We start from the raw sequence: 20,320 nt of genomic DNA, 5'->3' as shown, positions 1-20,320 counted from the left end.
ACTCTATACTTACAAGTTATCAAGATGAAGCTTATTATAAGATATTATAAGGGGTTCACCTGTGGTTCATGACCTTGCATTCCTAGCTATCCTTTGCTAGGTAGATTGCATATTAGTAAGAACATGCAAATTTATTCTCCTACTTTATTAGTTTTTGTAGGTTGTGTTGGAAAGAGACACTATACCAGTGAAGTTTTGTGCATAGAGATTGTTCTGAGGTTGTCATTGATGGAAACTCATATCAGATATCATATCTAGTATATGTAGAAGTGATCTACCAAAAGTTTGGGAAGTTTGATATTCATTTATGCTTAAGTTTGGAAGGTGGAATACAAAGTATGGATAGATTGTGCAGATCTTTATTTTTGTTGCATAATTTTGGATGTGGTGGAAGAGGTAGTTGATTAGATGTTCGAAAAAGCTTGATTCGCAATTGTAGATGAAGAAGTTGGAAAAATACAACTTCTGAGATCCCAAGAGCATCTGTATGCAAGAATACCTATCACAAGAGAAGATTGGAGACTGCACACAAAAAAGGCTCTGAAAAAGAGATTATCATTTAGAGAGGGAATAATAAGAAAATTTGCAATACAATCCTTATGAAAGGAAAAAGAAACCCTAAAGATATGCAACCCTAAAGAAACCCTAAAGGGATAAAGAGTATTTAATAATTAGAATAATTATTAAATACCTACAATATTATTAAATGCCTAAGTTTAGCTTAAGCGTAGAGTATAATAGACTAATAATTAAATAAATAATTATTAGCTAGTACAAGATGACTCTAACACCCCCCCTTAAGATGAAATTAGGGAGTAGCTAAAAAACTAAATATAGGAAAGCAAAAAGAAACTACAAGAAGGCAAATTTGGGTCCTGGCAACAAGGCCTGATGAGGTACCCAATCACAACAAAATCTCTATGAAATGAAAACCACATGGGAAAAAACTCTACTCCAAAATAGATGGGAAAAAGAATGCAAAACAAAACATGAAGGAAGGAAGGCCTCAATGAGATGCCCCTAGGACAACTTCCTTCACCCCAAGCATAGAGCGCAACTGAAGATAGCGCGAAGATGCAAAAGGTTTAGTGAAGATGTCAGCAACCTACTCCTCTGTAGGAATGTACTCCAAGATGAGAAAGACATCCTGAATCAATTTTCTGATGATGTGCATGTGAAGCTCAATGTGTTTAGACCTCTAGTGCTCTATTGGGTTGCGGGAAAGATGAATGTCACTCTGATTGTCACACCAAAGAATAGTGGGACTATTAGGAGGGAACCCAAACTCAGTCATCAACTGTCGAAGCCATAAAACCTCCTGACTGGCTAACACCGCTACTCGGTACTTAGCCTCTATAGATGATAATGCAATAGCAAACTGCTTCTTGCAAGACCATGTGAGAGGACCAAAACCAAGGCAAAAAACAAAGCCAGAAGTAGACTTCCGATCTTGAGCATCACCAGCCCAATCTGAGTCAGTGAAGCCAACAATGTGAGGGGATCCTGAAGTATAGTGAATGCCAAACTGTGTAGTGCCCCGAATGTACCTCAAAATATGTTTGGCTACTTGCCAATGGCTCTCATGAGGATCATGGGAGAACCGAGAGACAAGACCAACCACAAAAGAAATATCCGGGCGCGTATGTGTCAGGTACAACAAACTGCCAACCAACTCTCGATATAAGGTAGAATCCATGGAAGGTGTAGAACACGTGGGAGACAAAACAATACCTGACTAAAATGGTGTGGATGCAGGCTTGCAAGTAAGCATGTCAAATCTATGAAGCATATCAAGAGCATACTTTTGCCGAAGTATGGAAATCCCACTGGAAGACTGAAAAACATGTAGGCCCATAAAATAGTGCAGAAGGCCAAGATCTATCATCTCAAATTGCTCCATCAAGGCTCGTTGAATATCCTTAATCAAGGAAGATGAGCTACCGGTAATGATAAGATCATCAACATAGAGCACAAGAATAACTATATCATCTCCCTAACACTGAATATAAAATGTGTGATCAGAATGACAACATGTAAAGAGTGTGGAGAGCAATGAAGAGTCCATCTTCTCATACCAGGCCCGAGGAGCCTGTTTGAGACCATATAATGAACGTTGAAGTTTGCAAACCAAAGAGAAATCCTGCACAAAACCCTGAGGCTGCTCCATGTAGATCTCCTCACGAAGGTCTCCATGTAAGAAAACACTCTTCACATCCATCTTAAAAACTGTCCATCCCCGTGAAGCTGCCAAAGAAAGTACAAAGTGAATAGAATTTATCTTGGCGACAGGAGCAAAGGTCTCAGAGTAATCAATACCCTCCACCTAAGAAAACCCCTTCACAACAAAATGAGCCTTATACTTATTAATAGAACCATCTGTAGCATACTTGGTACGATACACCGACTTGCACCGAACCAACTTTCTTCCCTTCGGAAGAGAACAAAGATCCCACTTGTATGATTCTTCATCAAAGAAGAATACTCCTCATCCATGGCCCTATCCCACTCCGGGTGACCTGTCACCTCTAAAAATTTCTGAGGATCATTGGAAATGGCATGACTCAGAAGACTAGAACTAGATGTATGTACATGAGTACGATGAGAGTCAGTGGGATCACCTGCCATAGAACCAATAGCATCAACTGTAGACCAGACCCACTTGGGCAAAGGCTGAGCAGCAGGTGGTGGTGGAGGTGGTGATGGGGGTGGTGAAGGTGGACCATCATCTGCATCATCCTCAAAGAAAAAGTAATCCTTAAAATATGAAGAGGGAGGAGGAGGCAGTGAGGGAGAAGCTACGGATGGAGAATCCATCTGAGGAAGGAGCTCATCAAACTGGACATCCCGCCTAAATAGGACCTCTCTGGAATTAGGATCAAATAACCTGTATGCCTTAACATCCTCACCTAGCCAACAAAAATTAGTGGTCGGCTCTTCCTCTCCATGGATTTCCTCTGAGAATTTGGAATAAATGCCCAAGCCTCACTACCAAAAACTTGAAATGAAGAAACATTAGGCTTGACATGGGACCAAGCCTCCTCATGAGTCAACTGGCACAATGCCTTATGAGGCATCCGATTTTGAATATAAGTAGCACAATTAACTGTCTGTCCAAAAAGAAGGCTGCATAGAACATGACTGAAGCATACAATTGGCCATCTCCCTAAGTGTTCTGTTCTTTCTCCAAGCAACACCATTCTGCTTAGGGGCGTGAGGAACTGATAACTGATGTTGCAAACCATGCTCGGTGCAGAAATTCATAAAAGCCTGATTTACATATTCTCTCCCATTATTTGTGTGTATCCTCTTGATAGAAAGACCAGACTGCTTCTTTAGAAATGTCTTAAAGACTTGAAATGAATCAAAGACATCAAACTTGTACTTAAGAAAGTACACCCATGTACGTTTGGAGAAGTCATCAATGAAAGTGAGCACATTCTTGGACCTTGAAAAAGAAGGAGTCAGAAATGACATAAGATCACTGTGGATCAAATCCAAGGGTGCCTTAGCACGAGTGGCTTTGCCTGTAGGAAAAGGATCACAGTGATGATTTCCAAGTGCACAACCTTGACATACACAATCAATACAGGATACTAAGGGAGCCCAATAACAAGTTCTTGTGTTCTCATCTGCTATAAGTATCTATAGTTGACATGGCCAAAGCGTTTATGCAACAATCTTCTCACTGAATTTGCATGTGCTATAAGAGAAACACCAGACCCATCTGGACTCTCAAAGCCATCAAACCAATATAACCGAGAATTAGGATCAACACTGCCAGTAGCCACAACCAAATCAGGATCATGGAGCTCTCATATAACCACATCATGTGGTGAGAACTCAACCATTTTACCAGAGCCAGAGTGACAAATTGGATAAACAGAGAGGAGATTCGTAGAAATGTTAGGAACTAAGAACATCCTGAAAACAACCACCTGTCAAGGGAACAAAACCTGAACCTAAAACTGAAAGTTGTGTTGAGTCACCAACTGCAATCTATAAAGTATTACTATGAGCAAGTGAGGTAACAAGTTGCGGTGAGTGTGTCATGTGATGAGAAGCGCTAGAATCAAGAATCCAAGTGGATGCAGAAGGAATAGCTCGTGCAAAAAGAGGATGTCCTTTCCCAGTAGAAGAGGAATATGGAGATTGAGGAGTAGCAATATGATGCTGATGCATGGCTACCTCCAAAGCCTCTAAACGTTTCCAACAATGAGAAACTGGATGACCTTCTTTGCCACAAAAACTACAAAGTTGATCAGACTTCTTCTTAGTCTTGGAGGAATACTCACCAGACTTAGAAGAGTGCTCCTATTTGGGATTGGACTTTGGTTTGAAATCAGACTTAGGTGATGGCTTGGAGGAATGCTCACTGCTAGCTGAATCCTTCTTAGGCTTTGGTTTCTACTTCTTGTTCTCTTTATATGTCTGAGCAACCAATGCTTTGGGCTTTGATTCTGTGAGAGTGTCCAACTGAGATAGGTGAGCCTCCTCATGAGCCAAGCGGTCACATAACACATCAAAAGTAAGCATGCTGAAGCGTGTACCCAATGCATCCATAGTAGAATAAACAGTGGAAGCAAATATCTGATAGGGACCTCGAAGCTTAAAGAGAATCAGGTAGATACACTCTGGGTCTATCTTATTCTTACCACAACTCTATAGGATAGATCTGGTTCTTTTAAACTTGTTTCAAATATCCTCAATGTGAGGAAAAGACTGAGTTAATAAGGAAGAAAGCTCTCCCTCAATCTATAGTGCTCTGAACTCATTGATAGTACCAAAGAGAGTTTCAAATTTGGACCACATAGCCCGAGGAGTGAGAAAACCATCAAGGTGAAAAGCAAGGAGTCTGAAACATGTAAGGAGATGAAACCCATAGCCTCATCCATCTTATTTCGGTGCTGAAGAATCTCAAAAGGACGCTGCAACAGCGGCTGATCCACATCCAAACAGGATCACAACCCGCTTGATCTAAGAAGCCTTGTCATACAAGCTTTCCAGAGGTGATAGTTCTGGGATGTAAGATAGCGGCTGATCCACATCCAAACAAGATCACAAACCCCTTGATCTGAGAAGCCTCGTCATACAAGTTTTCCAGAGTCGATAGTTCTAGCCTGGGCAAGTCGTTAACTGCCCAAAAATCAAACTTTTTTGATTTTTTTTTTTTTTAATTTTTTTTTTTTTTTTAATTTTTTTGCCTCGAGAAATGTGCCAAAAAAGAGCAAAATAAATAAAAATTCCCAGATCTTAAGTTGTCCAAACTAGATAAATTTTAGATGAAAATGGGGGTTTTTAGGTGTTCTGAGCTCAATGGTGAGGTACTTTTAAGCTCAAAATGCCTAGAAACAAAAAATATACCCCATAGCCAAACTAAAACCTCTGAAAAAGAACTGAAACCCTTGCCTCTAGAGAAAATATTGTAAAAAGAAATCAGGGACAAGCAGCAGTAGATGAAAGCTATGATACCATGAAGAAGTTAGGAAAATACAACTTCTGAGATCCCAAGAGCATCTGTATGCAAGAATACCTGTCACAAGAGAAGATTGGAGACTGAACACAAAAAAGGCTCTGAGAAAGAGATTATCATTCAGAGAGGGAATAATAAGAAAAGTTACAATACAATCCTTATGAAAGGAAAGAAAAACCCTAAAGATATGCAACCCTAAAGAAACCCTAAAGGGATAAAGAGTATTTAAAAATTAGAATAATTATTAAATACCTACAGTATTATTAAATGCGTAAGTTTAGCTTAAGCGTAGAGTATAATAGAATAATAATTAAATAAATAAATATTAGCTAGTACAAGATAACTATAACAGTAGCCTCTGGTATGGATTCTCATGAAAGATAGAAAGTTCGGTATCTGGTAATTCAAGAAGAACAAGTCTATTTTGGTGTAACGTGTGGTGAGGAATCCTTGGGATGATTTCGGTGATTGGTTTCAAGTTTGAGGTAATTGAGTCAACATGTGTGAGGCTTTTTGTTAATTTTTGGGGTCCACATATGGACTGATAATCTAATTGAGTTAACTTTTTCTTACATGTTTCGTGTTGCGTGTTATGCATATTTGGAAGCCGACATGGAAATCCATTTATTTTGTTGATGCAGATATATAAGATTGATTCATTTCAGAATTTTGATATATGGTATGTGTGTGCGAAGATTGTATGAGTGATTATGCAAAGTTTTGTGAGTGCTTTGGTATATGACAGAGTAGCAGAATAGAGCTGAGAGACAGAACAATGGTAGAACACAAATTGCACTTAACAAGAACTTTTTTGGCATATGTAGATGCTATTATTCAGTTCAGTCACACTTGTAATCATTTGCAATCACTTGTAAGGAAGTGAGCTTTCCTCAAGGGTTGTAGCCCTCTGTTTTTTAATTGAGTAGTGAGCTCTAAGTAGTGTGCTTGAATGCATGTGCATTCCCCTCTTGTAATATTATTATAGTCATGATCATAGTATTATAATATTGTTGGTTCCAATCCCACTGTGGTTTTTCCCTTTTTGAGTTTCCACGTAAAAATTCCAGTGTTATGGTTTTGAGCTTGTTTGTCTTCAGTTTCTACATAATTTTTCTTTTTTATTATTTGCATCCGGTGGTTTAAGAAATAGATTAAGAAATTTGTTAATTGTAGAACACTGATTCACCCCCCACCCCGCCTCCCCACCCCCCTCTAAGTGTTCATTGATTCCAACAGGTTGTGCAGGTGTTTGATGTATTTTTAGTGCTAATCATGTAATTGCGTTTAAATAAATAAGGGTCCCCTAAAATACCAAACCAAAAAATATTGATATCATTTATTATGTGTTACATCTCTTACCGAGTTTGAAAATTAAACAACCAGCCATTCCCCAAATCAAATTATACTTCTAACCTCCCATAAAACAAGTAATCATCCAAATTTAGTAATAAAATTCCAACCACCTACCTTATATCATTAGTTCTCTCTTTGCATAAACATTGAAATCTTGCCCATAGTCTAACCACCGAAATGAAAAATTGGCATTTGAACTCAAAAATGACAGAATAGAAAAGGATCCCCTAAACCAAAATACTATCCCAAACCATAAACTTTAGCAATAAGCCAAAATTTATATCAAATGCCAAACTTAAATCTTTGAATCATCTCAACCTCATCAACTTAGTCCTTTAATCAAACCTTAAACCTTATCCCAAAACCAAGAAAATAAACCCCAACTAAATAGTATACCAATCCAAAAACATCAAACCTTAAGCCATCCATAAAAATCCAAAAGCAACAACATAAATCAAAAAATTGAATTATCCTAAGGCTAATACTTGCTTATGATCATAAGTCCACCCTAATTATAGTACTATCTAAACCTATTTTTCATAGGATCATAAGTGCATCGTAAGTATAGATAATCCATTAAGCTCAAACATAAGGTTTTAATATTTTTAACCCTACTTAAAAACAAATATCAAAATTTTCATCAAACTCCTCCATTGAAAACATACACCAAAACTTAAACTTTTTCACACCCTTGTAATCCCACTAAATAAGAACAAGTCATAGGACTAAAACTTTAAAGCCAACATCCATATTTTCCACATCAAAATCAATTCTATTTTAACCCATGTGAGAAATAAATCATGCTATTTCATGATTAAATGCTAGCATTTTTCCTACTTTTTCCCCTATTTATTACACCTAGACTAGCCTAATGTTTTTTTTTTCAACATATTAGTGCTCCTACTCCATCTCGATAGTAGTACTTTTAGAATCACTCCACTTGATGTCTTTGGTGCGAAATGTTGTTCATCTTCTCCTACATCATTTGTGTGCTTTGTGCTCTAGATCTCTATGAGATATGAGTGCACAAAATGAACCATTTGCACCCCATAGGCATAATTATAGGCCAAAACACTAATTTTGTCCCCTTTCTTCATTTTTTTCCAGTTTTCCATTTCTTATATATTTATCTTCCTTTGATCTCATTTTTCTCTCCTCTATTCATTTTTTCTCTCTTTATCTTCATTTTAAGAGCTCCCTTAGATGTGTTTTCCTAATAAATTTCTTAAGGGAGCATCATTCTTCTATCTCATTCTTGTAATTTTATGTGATCAAATGGGGCATAGTGCTCCCCTTTTCATCTAGAAACATACAATATATACTTTTTGAAACAACATTAATGGGAAAAATGTGGACATCTAAAATTATTCTTTTAATTTATCATCACTTAATTAATTACATAAATAAATTCATTTAGTTAATTAATTGTCCTATTTATTTCTCTAACATTTATAAATTATTTTATTTTATTAATCTATCTAATTATATTTTTAAAATTATTGATAGGAAAACATAAATTTTGGTATTTTTCTATTAATCTATAGATTTTTTTGTTTATGGAATAAATAATATGGATTCATTATATGATGTGCACACATTATATAATGTACATACATTATATAATACATGCACTTCATGGCTTGGTGTTTATCAAAATAATTATTTAAAAATAAAAAATAAAAATTTAAAACAGAAAACTACTAACTCTAAAAATTAGTAGAGTAACTGCTCAATTAAATTAACTAAGCAGTGACTAGGCTTCTGTATATCTGACTAATTTTTAAAGACAACTGACCTTGCAATGCTGTCTTACATATTTTTTAATAAAAGTAAATACAGGTTTGAATTTGGAAAGTATCAAACTAAGAATCAAATTTACAAGACAACTATTATTTTCATTATTATTGACAAGAATCCCAAGGCTGAAGTGGACGCATTACTGAATTCTATTTTATATAATTATTGCGTTTGTTAAACCAAGAATCACGATCTAGTAAACCAGTCAATGCTATTAAATTATGCATTTTTTCGATATAATATTTTTTTTTTAAAACAATCTTAAGTTATTGCTTACTTTGATACTGCCGGCTCTTGTAACATTTTCCTTGTGGAAAAAGTCAAGGTGGAACATCAACCATCTCATCTTTCGAATTTGTATGAACGCTTTCTATTTATCTGTGCCATCTCATAATCAACTTCATTTCAATTTGCCTTCTCTGAAAACAAATTAACCCCAACCTTGTATCACATAAATGGCGTCTTCTTCTTCATCTCGCCAACATCTAAATTTGAAGAGATCTCTGATGAGTTCAGTTTGCAAGGAAGGTAATCCAATTCTGGAGGACTTCTCTCGCACATCAAACAAAAAACACGTTGCCATGTAGTTCGAACGTTTTCGGCTGAATAACTCCTTTGCTAGGGTTGTCTTGCCTGCCCCACCCATACCAAAGATCCCAACGACCGTGGAATGATCATTCCCTGTGTGTGTGCGGATTTCTTTTATCCATCATAAAAGAATCAAAATTTAACTACTTTAAATGAAAAATAATAATCAAATAAAAATTAAAATAGAAAAGTGATGGATTATTTGTAAATCTGATTTATGGGTGGTTATGATTCTCCTGATTGAGTGGTGGTTTGATGATGTTAATTGACACTTAACACTTGTTATTAGACAAATTAAAATTAAAAAAGTAATTGTTGAATAAAATTAGCTAAATAACGACAATTTGTAACTTTGCATTGATGTTTTACAAAAGAAATTATGTACAGATATGAATTTGAAAAATATCAAATTAATAATTATAAAATTTACAAGACAGTTAGTTTTTTTTCATTATTATTAATGAGACCCACCAAAACTGTGGTAACAAATAACTTTATCCAATTTACAAGACAATCCTTTTTCTTTATTATTATTTTTATTGATGGGAGCCACTCGGCTCAAGTGGTAACAATAGGCTTATCAAATTTACAAGACAATTAGTCTTTTTTCATTATTGGTAATGGGAGCCATCAAGGCTAAAGTGGACACATTACTTAATTCTATTATAGAAAATGACTGGTTTGTTCTGAACCTGGAATCACGACGTCGTAAACCAGTCAATGTTATTAGATTATTGCTTTCTTCAATATGGCCGCCTCTTGAATCTTTCCCAACATTTTCCTTGTTGCTTCTCATTTTTGCGTTTCGCAGGAAGAGTCAAGGTGGAACATCAACCTCTCCTCTTCTGAACTTTCTGAACACCTTCAAATAATTCATTTCAATTTCAATCTGCCTCGTTTTTCTAAACATTTTCCTTTTTGCTCGGTGCTTCTCCTTCTTGTTTTGTTGGAGGATTCAACGCGGAAAATCTTTCTCCTTTTCTCGACGCTTTCCAGGAAGGTGGATACATCTTCGGTTTTCGTATGAACACCTATTTATCTGCACCATCTCATCATCAACTTCATTTCAATTTGCCTTCTCTGAATGTAAATCAACCCCATCCTTGTATTTACATAAATGGCATCTTCCTCATCTCACCAACACGATGTAGAACATCGTGCTTTCTCTGGAATTGAACCTGATACTAAAAGGAGGAAGGTTTCTGAATCTTCAAGGTTATTTGATGTATTCATCAACCACAGAGGACCAGATGCCAAAGAAACTCTAGCTGTTCCTCTTTACAGTTCTCTTCAGGAATTGCGACTGCAGGCGTTTCTTGATAGGGAAGAGATGGAACTTGGAGATTATTTTCCCTCTACAATTGAGACTGCCATCCGCTCTGCATCAGTTCATATTGCAATATTTTCAGAAAGATATGCAGAGTCAGCTTGGTGTCTAACTGAGCTAATTCTCATGCTAGAAAGTGGAGCCAAGATTTTTCCTATATTTTATGGAGTGAGGCCTTGCGAACTTCGCTACATAGAGAACGGGGCGTATGCCGATGCATTCACAAGCTATAAAAAGAAATGCAGATATTTGCAGAAGCTTGAGAGCTGGAAGAAAGCCCTTCAGTCTGCTTCATTAATCACTGGCTTGGAAATCGACAGTGCAGAGTCATTCCGCAATTCACAGTAAGATTTTTGTATGCATTTTCGATTTATTTAGCAGCTTTATACTAGAAAACTGTTGTTGTGTTATTTTTCCTCAAAATTGGTTGATTTAGTGTACAAGATGTGTTTCCCTTTCAATACCCCTTTTTTCTTGGAAAATTTCAGGGGCTTTAAGAACTTTGTGCTAGATGTGCAAAAAGAAGTAGAAAGGACAAAACCTTTATTTGTTGCCAAACATCCAGTGGCTCTTCACAAACTTGTTAAAGATTTTGAAAGCCAGTGTCTTGAAAAGCTTGTTCATGATTTTGAAAGCCGGTGTGGTCTGAATAGAAAAGGGAAAGATCAGTCCAAGATAGTGGGGATCTTTGGTATGGGTGGGGCGGGCAAGACAACCCTGGCAAAGGAATTATTCAACCGAAAACGTTCGAACTACATGGCAACATGTTTTTTGTTTGATGTGCGAGAGAAGTCCTCCAGATTTGGATTACCTTCCTTGCAAGCTGAAGTCCCTTGTCTGGAAAGTACTCTGTGGTTGCTGGTTATAAACAGATTGGTAGACAGTTGTTTGGGGACATTGAGGTCTCTTGGTGGAAGCATGTTTGGCACAAGTTGTCATGGCCCAAGTGCAACTTCTTTATGTGGTTAGTGGCCCAAAATCGGTGTCTCACTTGGGATAATTTATGTAAGCGTGGTTTTCAAGGCCCTTCTATGTGTGTTTTGTGTCAAGGTTGTGAAGAAAGTGTATCCCATATCTTCTTCCAATGCTCCTATGCTAGGGAGATTTGGCACTTCTGGTGGGGAGTGTGGAATACGACCTGCTGGCATGTTTCCTCTTTGGTGGAATTTTGGGAACGATGGGGAAGGGCCCCTGTTTCTACTTCCTTTCTCCAGGCTGCTTGGGCCATTGGGCCTTCCTTTATTATCTGGAATCTTTGGTTGGAGAGGAATAGGCGGATCTTTCAAGATTTGCAGCTGATGGCTCCTCACCTTTGGAGGAAAATTTTACACTCCTTAGGGGAAACTATTGTGGCTAAGTGTGATATGACTATGCGGGTGGACCCTCGGGATGTTGATTGTTGTAATCGCCTTCATCTTCCTCCTCCGCAACGACAACTCATGCGTAACAGGTGTAGGCATCCTACCCCAAAGGTGAATAGGGAGGGAAGATGGTCCCCTCCTCCCTTGGGAGTCCTAAAAATCAACTCGGATGGCTCTTCTCGTGGTAATCCTGGTCATGCTGGCATTGGAGGTGTGGGCCGTGATAGCTCAAGGGATGTTCAGTTTATTTTCTCTGAGTATAAGGGTCTTCATACGAATAATCTTATGGAGGCTCAGGCTATTTTAGTGGCTATGGAGCGGGCCAATCAGTTGGGTTGGCGAAGGATCATATGTGAGTCTGACTCCCAGGTTGTGGTGAACTTACTGAAAAGGCAGTATATGGATAATGTGAGCTGGCAGCTGGCCTTGATTGTTGAACAAATTCTCACTCTCTGTGCATCTCTGGAGCATGTTACTTTCAACCATATTCCCCGTGAATGGAATGGTGTGGCTGATTGCTTGGCTAAATGGGCTTCCGATCATATGCATGATTGGAATTTGGTGGATCGGGGCCATCTGCCCCCGGATTTGTCTCATCAATTGGATCACTTGGTTGATCTTGATAGGGCCATTTAATGGCCTTGCTTTGTAATGTCTCCTTGGTTTAATAATATTTTTACCCCTTTATGTAAAAAAAAGACGTTAAAATGAAAAGAATTTACCGCGTATGAACTCAGTGTTTTTCGTGTTTTATTTTAGAATGTACCAAGCGCAATGATAGTGATTGGTCGAGCAGTGGATGAAGCGGAATCTATTTTAATTGAAGATGTATTTTATGATGCTAATATTGGCGTCGATGGAGTGGTTGAAATTGCTGCTCACAAAACATATCCCAAGTGGTCAGAATTGAGTGCAGTTATCTTTTTTTTGTGGTTGTCTTTGATGCTTCTACAGAATGGATTAAGGTGCGCGAAGGAGAATGGATTAAGGTGCGTGAAGTAGAGTTGTTTAAGGTGCGTGAAGGAAAATGGATAATTACATTAGTAGCATTTGATGGTCGTAAATATGATGAACATGAGGAAATTAAAGATGCCGTATTGGAATACGGAATAATAAAGAAGGGGTTTCGGGTAGATGTGAAGAGAGGTGAGGTGCGGAAAAGTCTAGGTGTGTTAAAGACAATTGTTGATAGGTTATATCAGTCATGAATGGAATTTTTTTTTAATTGTCTTATAAAGAAAGAATAAAACTTTTTTATTGGTGTTTATACACTTCTTATTATATTATGTTTTAATTCAAATGGAGAGGTGATTGGTAAACAAAAGCTATGAAGCAGCTAGAATCTTTGTCTTTTGTCAAAAAAAAAAAATGAGATTTGTTAAACTATGTTTCAAACCTTTTGTCAAAATAGAGATTTGTTCTATGTTTAAAACATTTGATTGATATAGAAAAAATAATTTGATTAAAATGTAGGAAATAGTTGTTTTGTAGTAGATTACTCTTCAATGATTGGATACTTTACACCAATTCTAATACTGCCATTGTTTTTTGGTCATATGTTGGTAGCATATTGCTAAACATGCTTCTTTTCTCTATCCTACTTTATTAGCTTCATGCATTGTTAATACATGAGAAAAGATGCTACATATAAGTACTCTATATTAGTATCTTCTATACGACCTTCTCGTGTTGCTAATACTTAAAGTGTATGAAACAAAAAATTAAATAAATCTACAATCCTGCATGATATTTGCACATGTTGCCATCACAACCCAAATAAGAAGAAGAATGTGAAAACAAGAAATTTCCTCTAATATAAACTCTTATGTAATTTAACAAAACTATCAAGAAAAAGAACAAAATAAAAAAGGTGGAGAAATGAGGTAACACATAAAAGATTACATAGAATCCAATGTTAATTCTTGCAATGTAATCAAGCTACAGTTTAATGGTTGCACTATAGTAACCTAACTTAATGAATTTAACAACATTCATTCAAAAATTAAACTTTTTAGAAATATCAATAGACTATTGACAAATGTGAAAGGGTTTAAGGAAAGTGTAAGGATCTTAAAACAATCAAATGATTCCCTGACTACCTGTCAAGCCAAATAGTTATCTGAGATTGGTATTGTGACATTGTTTCATGCTCAAGACCCCAAAAATTGTTGAAATCCTCAATTAATTTCACAATACTATATTGTAAAGGATATGTTGTTGTTGATAACTCCTTGCATTTTAGAGGAAAATCCAAATAGAAATGCAACTACAAATATAATCCTATTGATGAGAATCATGATGGAAAGGGCTAGATTATATGCCCTACAAATAGCCAAGGCTCATAGAGACTAGTATTCAAAGATTACTTTCTTGCAAAAAAAAAGGATCTAATGTGATATTATGATTGAAATGGGAACTGTATTCAACAAGAGGCTTCTTTCCAAATCACATGGACCCATTAATCCTCTACAATGCAGGGTAAATTTAATATACATGAGCTTAAAGGAAAAACTATAATAATGAGAGCAACACACTTAAGAAAACATTTAATCTAACTACTTATTTGAGGGAAATAAAGTACATCTTGCATTTTTTTGAGGTGTGATAGATTTTTTTGCTAGTGAACAACCCTATTCTACAATTTGTGTGAGGTGTTTGAAAAAAAATTTTAAAAAAAACTAATTCTAATCTCTAAAATTGATTATTTACATCTAATTTTTAAATTTAAATTTTATACATCTTATCATTAAATGAAAGCCATTGAAAAAATAAGTTATTAAATATTTTTTAATTGAATATTTACCATACATTGTATTTTATGAAATGGTATATATATATATTATTTTATATTTATACATCTATCTAATAATTTTGATGAAACATTTTATGTATTGTTTATTTAAAAAATATTATATTCATAATTAATATTAATATTTTGTCATATAAATGGTTGTCAAATTTAATGTAAAATATAAGAATGTTTGTTAGCATTAACACACTAATATCATTACCGCTTGAACGCTTGACATTAATTGTAATTTTTAATTAATTTCAAAAAAATGATGTAAACAAATTGAAGAAAACGAAATAGATACAATTTTTGTAAAAATAAATTATCATAAATATGTATATTTTATTATTATACTAGAATTACTTAAATATAAAATCTGTAACCTAAATTTTTCAACCATAATTTATAATGGATTTTCTGGGTGGCTTCAAGAAGTTGAGTCCCACTTTTGGGCAAAAAGTGGAAGTGTTTTTCTCTGTTTTTCAAATTTTATGTCTATTGATGTCAAAATTTGATGCACTTAGAGATTGAATCTCAAAAAACTTCAGTAATAGAAAATGTAGTGCTCAGAGTCTATTTTTCAAATATGTAATTTATTTTAATACCCACATGGTAGAAATCCCTTTTTAGTAGGCATGTCTAAAAACCAGTTTTTCAAAATGCCTGTTTTAGGACCATACCACGCATGTGTATGACCACCCTTTTTTGATGCAAATAAATGAATTTTTGCAAATCCTTCTGGAAAATGATACCTAAGACATCAAATATTGATGAGAATATTTTTGCTTATTTTTTTATTGAATATATTTTTTTTTATTAATTTTTAACAGACAATAAATTATATTTTCAAAACATCGGGTGTACGACCACCATAATTTGATGAAAATTTCATATTTTTCAATTATTTTTTTTTATATTTAAAAGAATTGTATGTAGATTGATTCCATATAATTTATTTTTCTAAAATCCTAAAAACCAAAAAGTAATTAAAGTTTTAGTGAACCTTCGTATTTTAGGTTTAGGTTCCACTTTTGATTAATAAATAATACAAAAATAGGAAAAGTAATCTTATCACTATGAAATTTACATTTCTGAAATCAGGACGCTGAAAACTCTAATGGGTTTTCGTTTTGTCAAAAAATTCAATCAGAAAGGCCCCCAAAAAATTAGGCCAAGGTAGAAATTTGATGTCGTTTTACCTTAGTCATTTTTTTGGAGGTCCAAGCATAGGCTTGGTGAGACCAAGCCTATCCCAAAGCAAAAAACAAATCTAAGGAATGTTTCCCGCCCCTAATTTTAAAAAACGGGCACACGTTTCGCTCTGTACCGTTGAAAGCAAAACGGACGCCTGTTTTCAAAAACGGGCACCCGTTTTTGAAAAGATCCGTTGGGCCAGAATCTGGCCCACAAGCATAAATCCCAATGATTGAATGATTTTTCAATCATTGGCTGACAGGTACAATCTACAAAGAGAATGTTTTGATTAATCATTCTCTTTGTTTGTCTTATTGTCAATTTGGTAAGGAGATTGATTCGAATTCAAATTTTGGTGTAGACATGGGATCAAATCAACATAGGAAGAGGCAAAGGAAGGTTCTGACAACTAAGCAGATTGCAGCAAATAGGGAGAAGGATGCAATGCGTCAACGAGAGAGAAGATCAAGAATGAAACAAGGAGCTTCAAGTTCCATAATCGTTTTAGAAGAGGAGAACATCAATGAGACCATAAATGTTGACGAAGGAAACACAATAGAACCATTTAATTCAGGTGCATCTTCTAATCCATTATTGGATACATGTATGTCTTCACAGCCCTATGTTTTTTCTCATGAAGAAATTGGTGATTTAGTAGAAGTGGGTTACTTATTAAATGAAATTCTAATTGAAAATCAAACCCCAAATGACATTAGAAGTCAAGTTGAAAGTGAAATTGAAATCCAAATTGAAACCCCAACTGAAACTAGATCTCAACTTGAAACTGAAATTGAAACCAAATTTGAAACTCCAAATGAAATTGAAAATCCACCTACAACTAAAACCAATAATGTGTATGTAGACATGAGAACACCAATTGAAAATGAAACATGTTTGAATGATAATCAAATGAATGAAAATTTTGAAATTAAAAGTGATGTACTAGACAACCTTCCTGGCTTGGTTTCATGGAGACAGATTAGGACACATGCAAATAGATTGTTTAGACATTTTTTTTATAATAAGAAATTTGGGTTTCAATGTCAATTAATGGTACAACTAATTAAAATGACTAAAATGCGAAAAGTGATGAAGAAGTTAGGCTTTTATGTCAAACCCAAGAAGAAGGAGGAGTCTTTAAAACAAGTTGTATTGACTGTTGCTAGCGCCTTTGATACAATTGGAAAGAAAAGTCATTTTAAAGATAAAAATTCGGCACAACGGGCAATAACAATAGCTTTAGTAAGCCAAACAACTTCTAATAAAAGAAGGATGAGTAACATAAGTGGATATCTTAATATTCATCGCAAAACTTTGTCAAGAGCTGTAAAAAGAAGAGTTAATTTTGAAAGTGATCTGGCAAACAAATTGTGGACTTTAAGTGGTAGACTACCAAGGTCTGATATGAAACTTACTGGTGAAGTCAAAAATTTGATCAAAAAATTCTGGCACGATAATACGAGAGTATCACCTAATGTTAGAAATGTTCTTAAATTAAGAGTTGGGTCAAAAATTCATGATCCACATCCAAAACACCTATTGGACATGACTCAAACTGAATTGTATAAAAAAAATTTGGATGATAAGGTGTTGACTATTAGCATTTGTCAAAGGTCTTTTGAAAAGTGTAAACCTTGGTATGTTCGAATTAACAAGGAAAGAGTCACATGTTGTTGCAAAACTCATGTTCAATTTCGCTACCATTATGATGTATTTCGATATATACATGTTACCATGCATAGTAATAGAATGATCCAAGAATGTGGTATAAATATACCACCTGAAACTATAAAGGAGTTTATTTCAAGTTTGTTTTGTAGCCCACTAAATGAACAAAATTTCCTTTTCAATGCATGTGTTTCTGGTGTATGTGATATATGTGGCAATCTTGCATTGTTGGATGAATGTTTGCATGAAAATCTTTCAAATGATTTTGGACAACAATTAATTGATGTTAAAAGATTTAAAACTATTGAGTATCCACTGAAGGATGGAAAGGTTGGAAAACGATGCGATCTAATCACTGAAAAAGTTAGTGTTCATGCATTTATGAATGAATTCAAGAGTAACATCATACCTAAATATGTTAAACACACTCAAAATGCTAGATGGCTTGATGGTCAGTTTCGAATATGTAAGGATACATTTCCTGTTGGTAGTATACTTTTGGTTGTTGACTTTGTAGAGAACTACATGCTTGCACCACAAGATGAGGTACAATCACAATACTACAATTCAGTGCAGGTATCAATTTTTGTCCATATTGTCTATAGGCATGCACCAGATAGTACACAAGAGGATCGCAAAATTTTGAGAGAGTACCATTTCTAGATGAGTGATAATAAATTAGACTCATCTGAGTTTGTCCAGTTTTGCTTCAAGACCTTTTTTAGAATTTGAGGGAGAGAGAAATTTAGATGACACAACATCTAATATGGTCTGATAATTGCACAGGGCAATTCAAGAATGCTAGAATGTTTTGTTGGTTGAGTAGGATTCATAAGAAAACTAATATCGAACACATTTGGAGTTTTTTTGAGGCTGGACATGGGAAAAGAGAACATGACGGTGTCGGTGCATGTGTTAAGAGAGCCCTTTGCAGAGAGCAACTCAAATTCGAGGAAAAGGCTAAATTTAAAAATGCAAGTGCAATTGTGGATTGGTGTAGTGCAAATTTATCCACAGGATCAAGTCAGAACTCTACAATTAGATGTTTCTTCTAGCTAGTTAAAGAGGAGAATATCCTTCCAAGATATGATTGTGATACAATAAATGGGTCAGCTAGATGGCATTCATTTAAGAGTTCTAATTCTAACACTTGGACTATATGGACTAGAGAGCTTGCATGTTTTTGTCAATTTTGTGTTGCAGATGAATGGGAAGAATGTGAGAATACGGAATGGGTCGAAGAATGGCAACACAAATCCTTAACACCTACTGAGACACAATATGAAGATGTTAGAAGAAATGAAGACCCCGATCATGTATTTGCATCAGAAGATTATGATCATGTTTCATACCTCATACAACCTGGTAATTTAATTCAATTTATTGTTTATAACTTTAAATTATATATTTTTATGTATTGTCATATAATTTATGATTACATATTTGAATTATAAATTCTAACAAGTTTTATTTCTACACATTGTACTTAAATTTGTTTTATAGGACATGTGTATGTTGTTGTTGCGCCTGAGGATAATGATGAGCAGGTTGAGTATTGGCTAGCTAGATGTGTAGAATCTAAGAAAAAGTTGATATCTGATCAAGTAGATGATGATGGTTTTCAGTATCCAGTTGGGTCTATTGTGGTGGTTGGTACATGGCTACGCAAATACTTAACAAGAAGGAATGGCTTACCAGCTTATGAAGAATACCAATCAGAAAAGAAGATTATACACTATTCTCATTTGGTGGTGGCAACAAACATCAAATTAGAAAGATACAAAGGTAGACCTGCTAATAAGGTATTGTGGACACTTTCAGTAGAAGAGAATGAGGTAATCATAGATGCATTGCAGAAGAGAGAGGATGCAGATGGTACATTAGGTTGAATCAAATTTATATGCATGTAAGTTTGTGTTACTTGTGTGAACTCTTTTATATTTAATCATGATAATTGTTTTTCTTTGTCCCTTTAACATTGTATTTGTCTACATTTGATACAATTTTGGTTTCATAAACAAAATTGTATTAGTTATCTTCTTCTTAATGTTATTTTGTGCACATTGTAATTGTGTTACAATTGAATTCTATTTTTTTATGATATATTTATTTTATTGTAATCTCTTCATAGATTAATTGTAAGTTCAAAGATAGAATTATGTCTTAAATATGACCTGATTCTATATTTATCATTGTATGACAAATCTATATTTATAGTGTACTTTTTTATTTTAGTACCATGAAGTCCATGCTTTTCATACCACTACTATCCGCACTAATAAACCATCAATACACTAGTAAAGTAGTGTGGTCAACTTAAGAGGAAAGTCGATACTATGTTTGTAGCTTCCTAATAATTTGGTTAGCCTTAGTTCCATCAATCTATTGGATTCTTCTATGAGATTCATTTATAATTAATAATCCTTTTATATAATCATGATAATCATGATTCCTCTATGAGATTCATTTATAATTAATAAGTTGATACTTGTGTGAACTCTTTTAAATATTTAATCATGATAATTGTTTTTCTTTGTCCCTTTAACATTGTATTTGTCTACATTTGATACAATTTTGGTTTCATAAACAATATTGTATTAGTTATCTTATCCTTAATGTTATTTTTTGCACATTGAATTATAAACTATTGCACTATAAGATGATCAATCACAATGTTAATATATAAAGTCATAAATAGATCACATAACAAGTCATAAATAAAAAGTCCTATATACAATCGCATAACAATTCCTAATGACATAATAACAAGT

General features: G+C 34.8%; 2 protein-coding genes across 2 annotated transcripts; both read left to right on the top strand.

Moving 5' to 3' along the window:
• The first annotated feature begins 9,916 nt into the window (after positions 1-9,916).
• On the top strand, positions 9,917-11,792 carry LOC131078137 (disease resistance protein Roq1-like). The gene is made up of 2 exons (XM_058015809.2): positions 9,917-10,879; positions 11,024-11,792. Exons 1-2 carry the CDS (start codon positions 10,326-10,328, stop codon positions 11,502-11,504), a joined length of 1,035 nt encoding a protein of 344 aa, XP_057871792.2. The 5' UTR covers positions 9,917-10,325; the 3' UTR covers positions 11,505-11,792.
• A 113-nt stretch (positions 11,793-11,905) lies between these two features.
• On the top strand, positions 11,906-12,532 carry LOC131856370 (uncharacterized). The gene has a single exon (XM_059208135.1). The coding sequence runs from the start codon at positions 11,906-11,908 to the stop codon at positions 12,530-12,532; it is 627 nt and encodes a 208-aa protein (XP_059064118.1).
• Positions 12,533-20,320: the final 7,788 nt, after the last annotated feature.

The sequence above is a fragment of the Cryptomeria japonica genome, chromosome 7 (genome assembly GCF_030272615.1).
Source record: "Cryptomeria japonica chromosome 7, Sugi_1.0, whole genome shotgun sequence".
NCBI classification, from domain to species: Eukaryota; Viridiplantae; Streptophyta; class Pinopsida; order Cupressales; family Cupressaceae; genus Cryptomeria; species Cryptomeria japonica.
The sequence above is the reverse complement of the archived record's forward strand: the minus strand, read 5'-3'. Positions and strand labels throughout refer to the sequence as shown.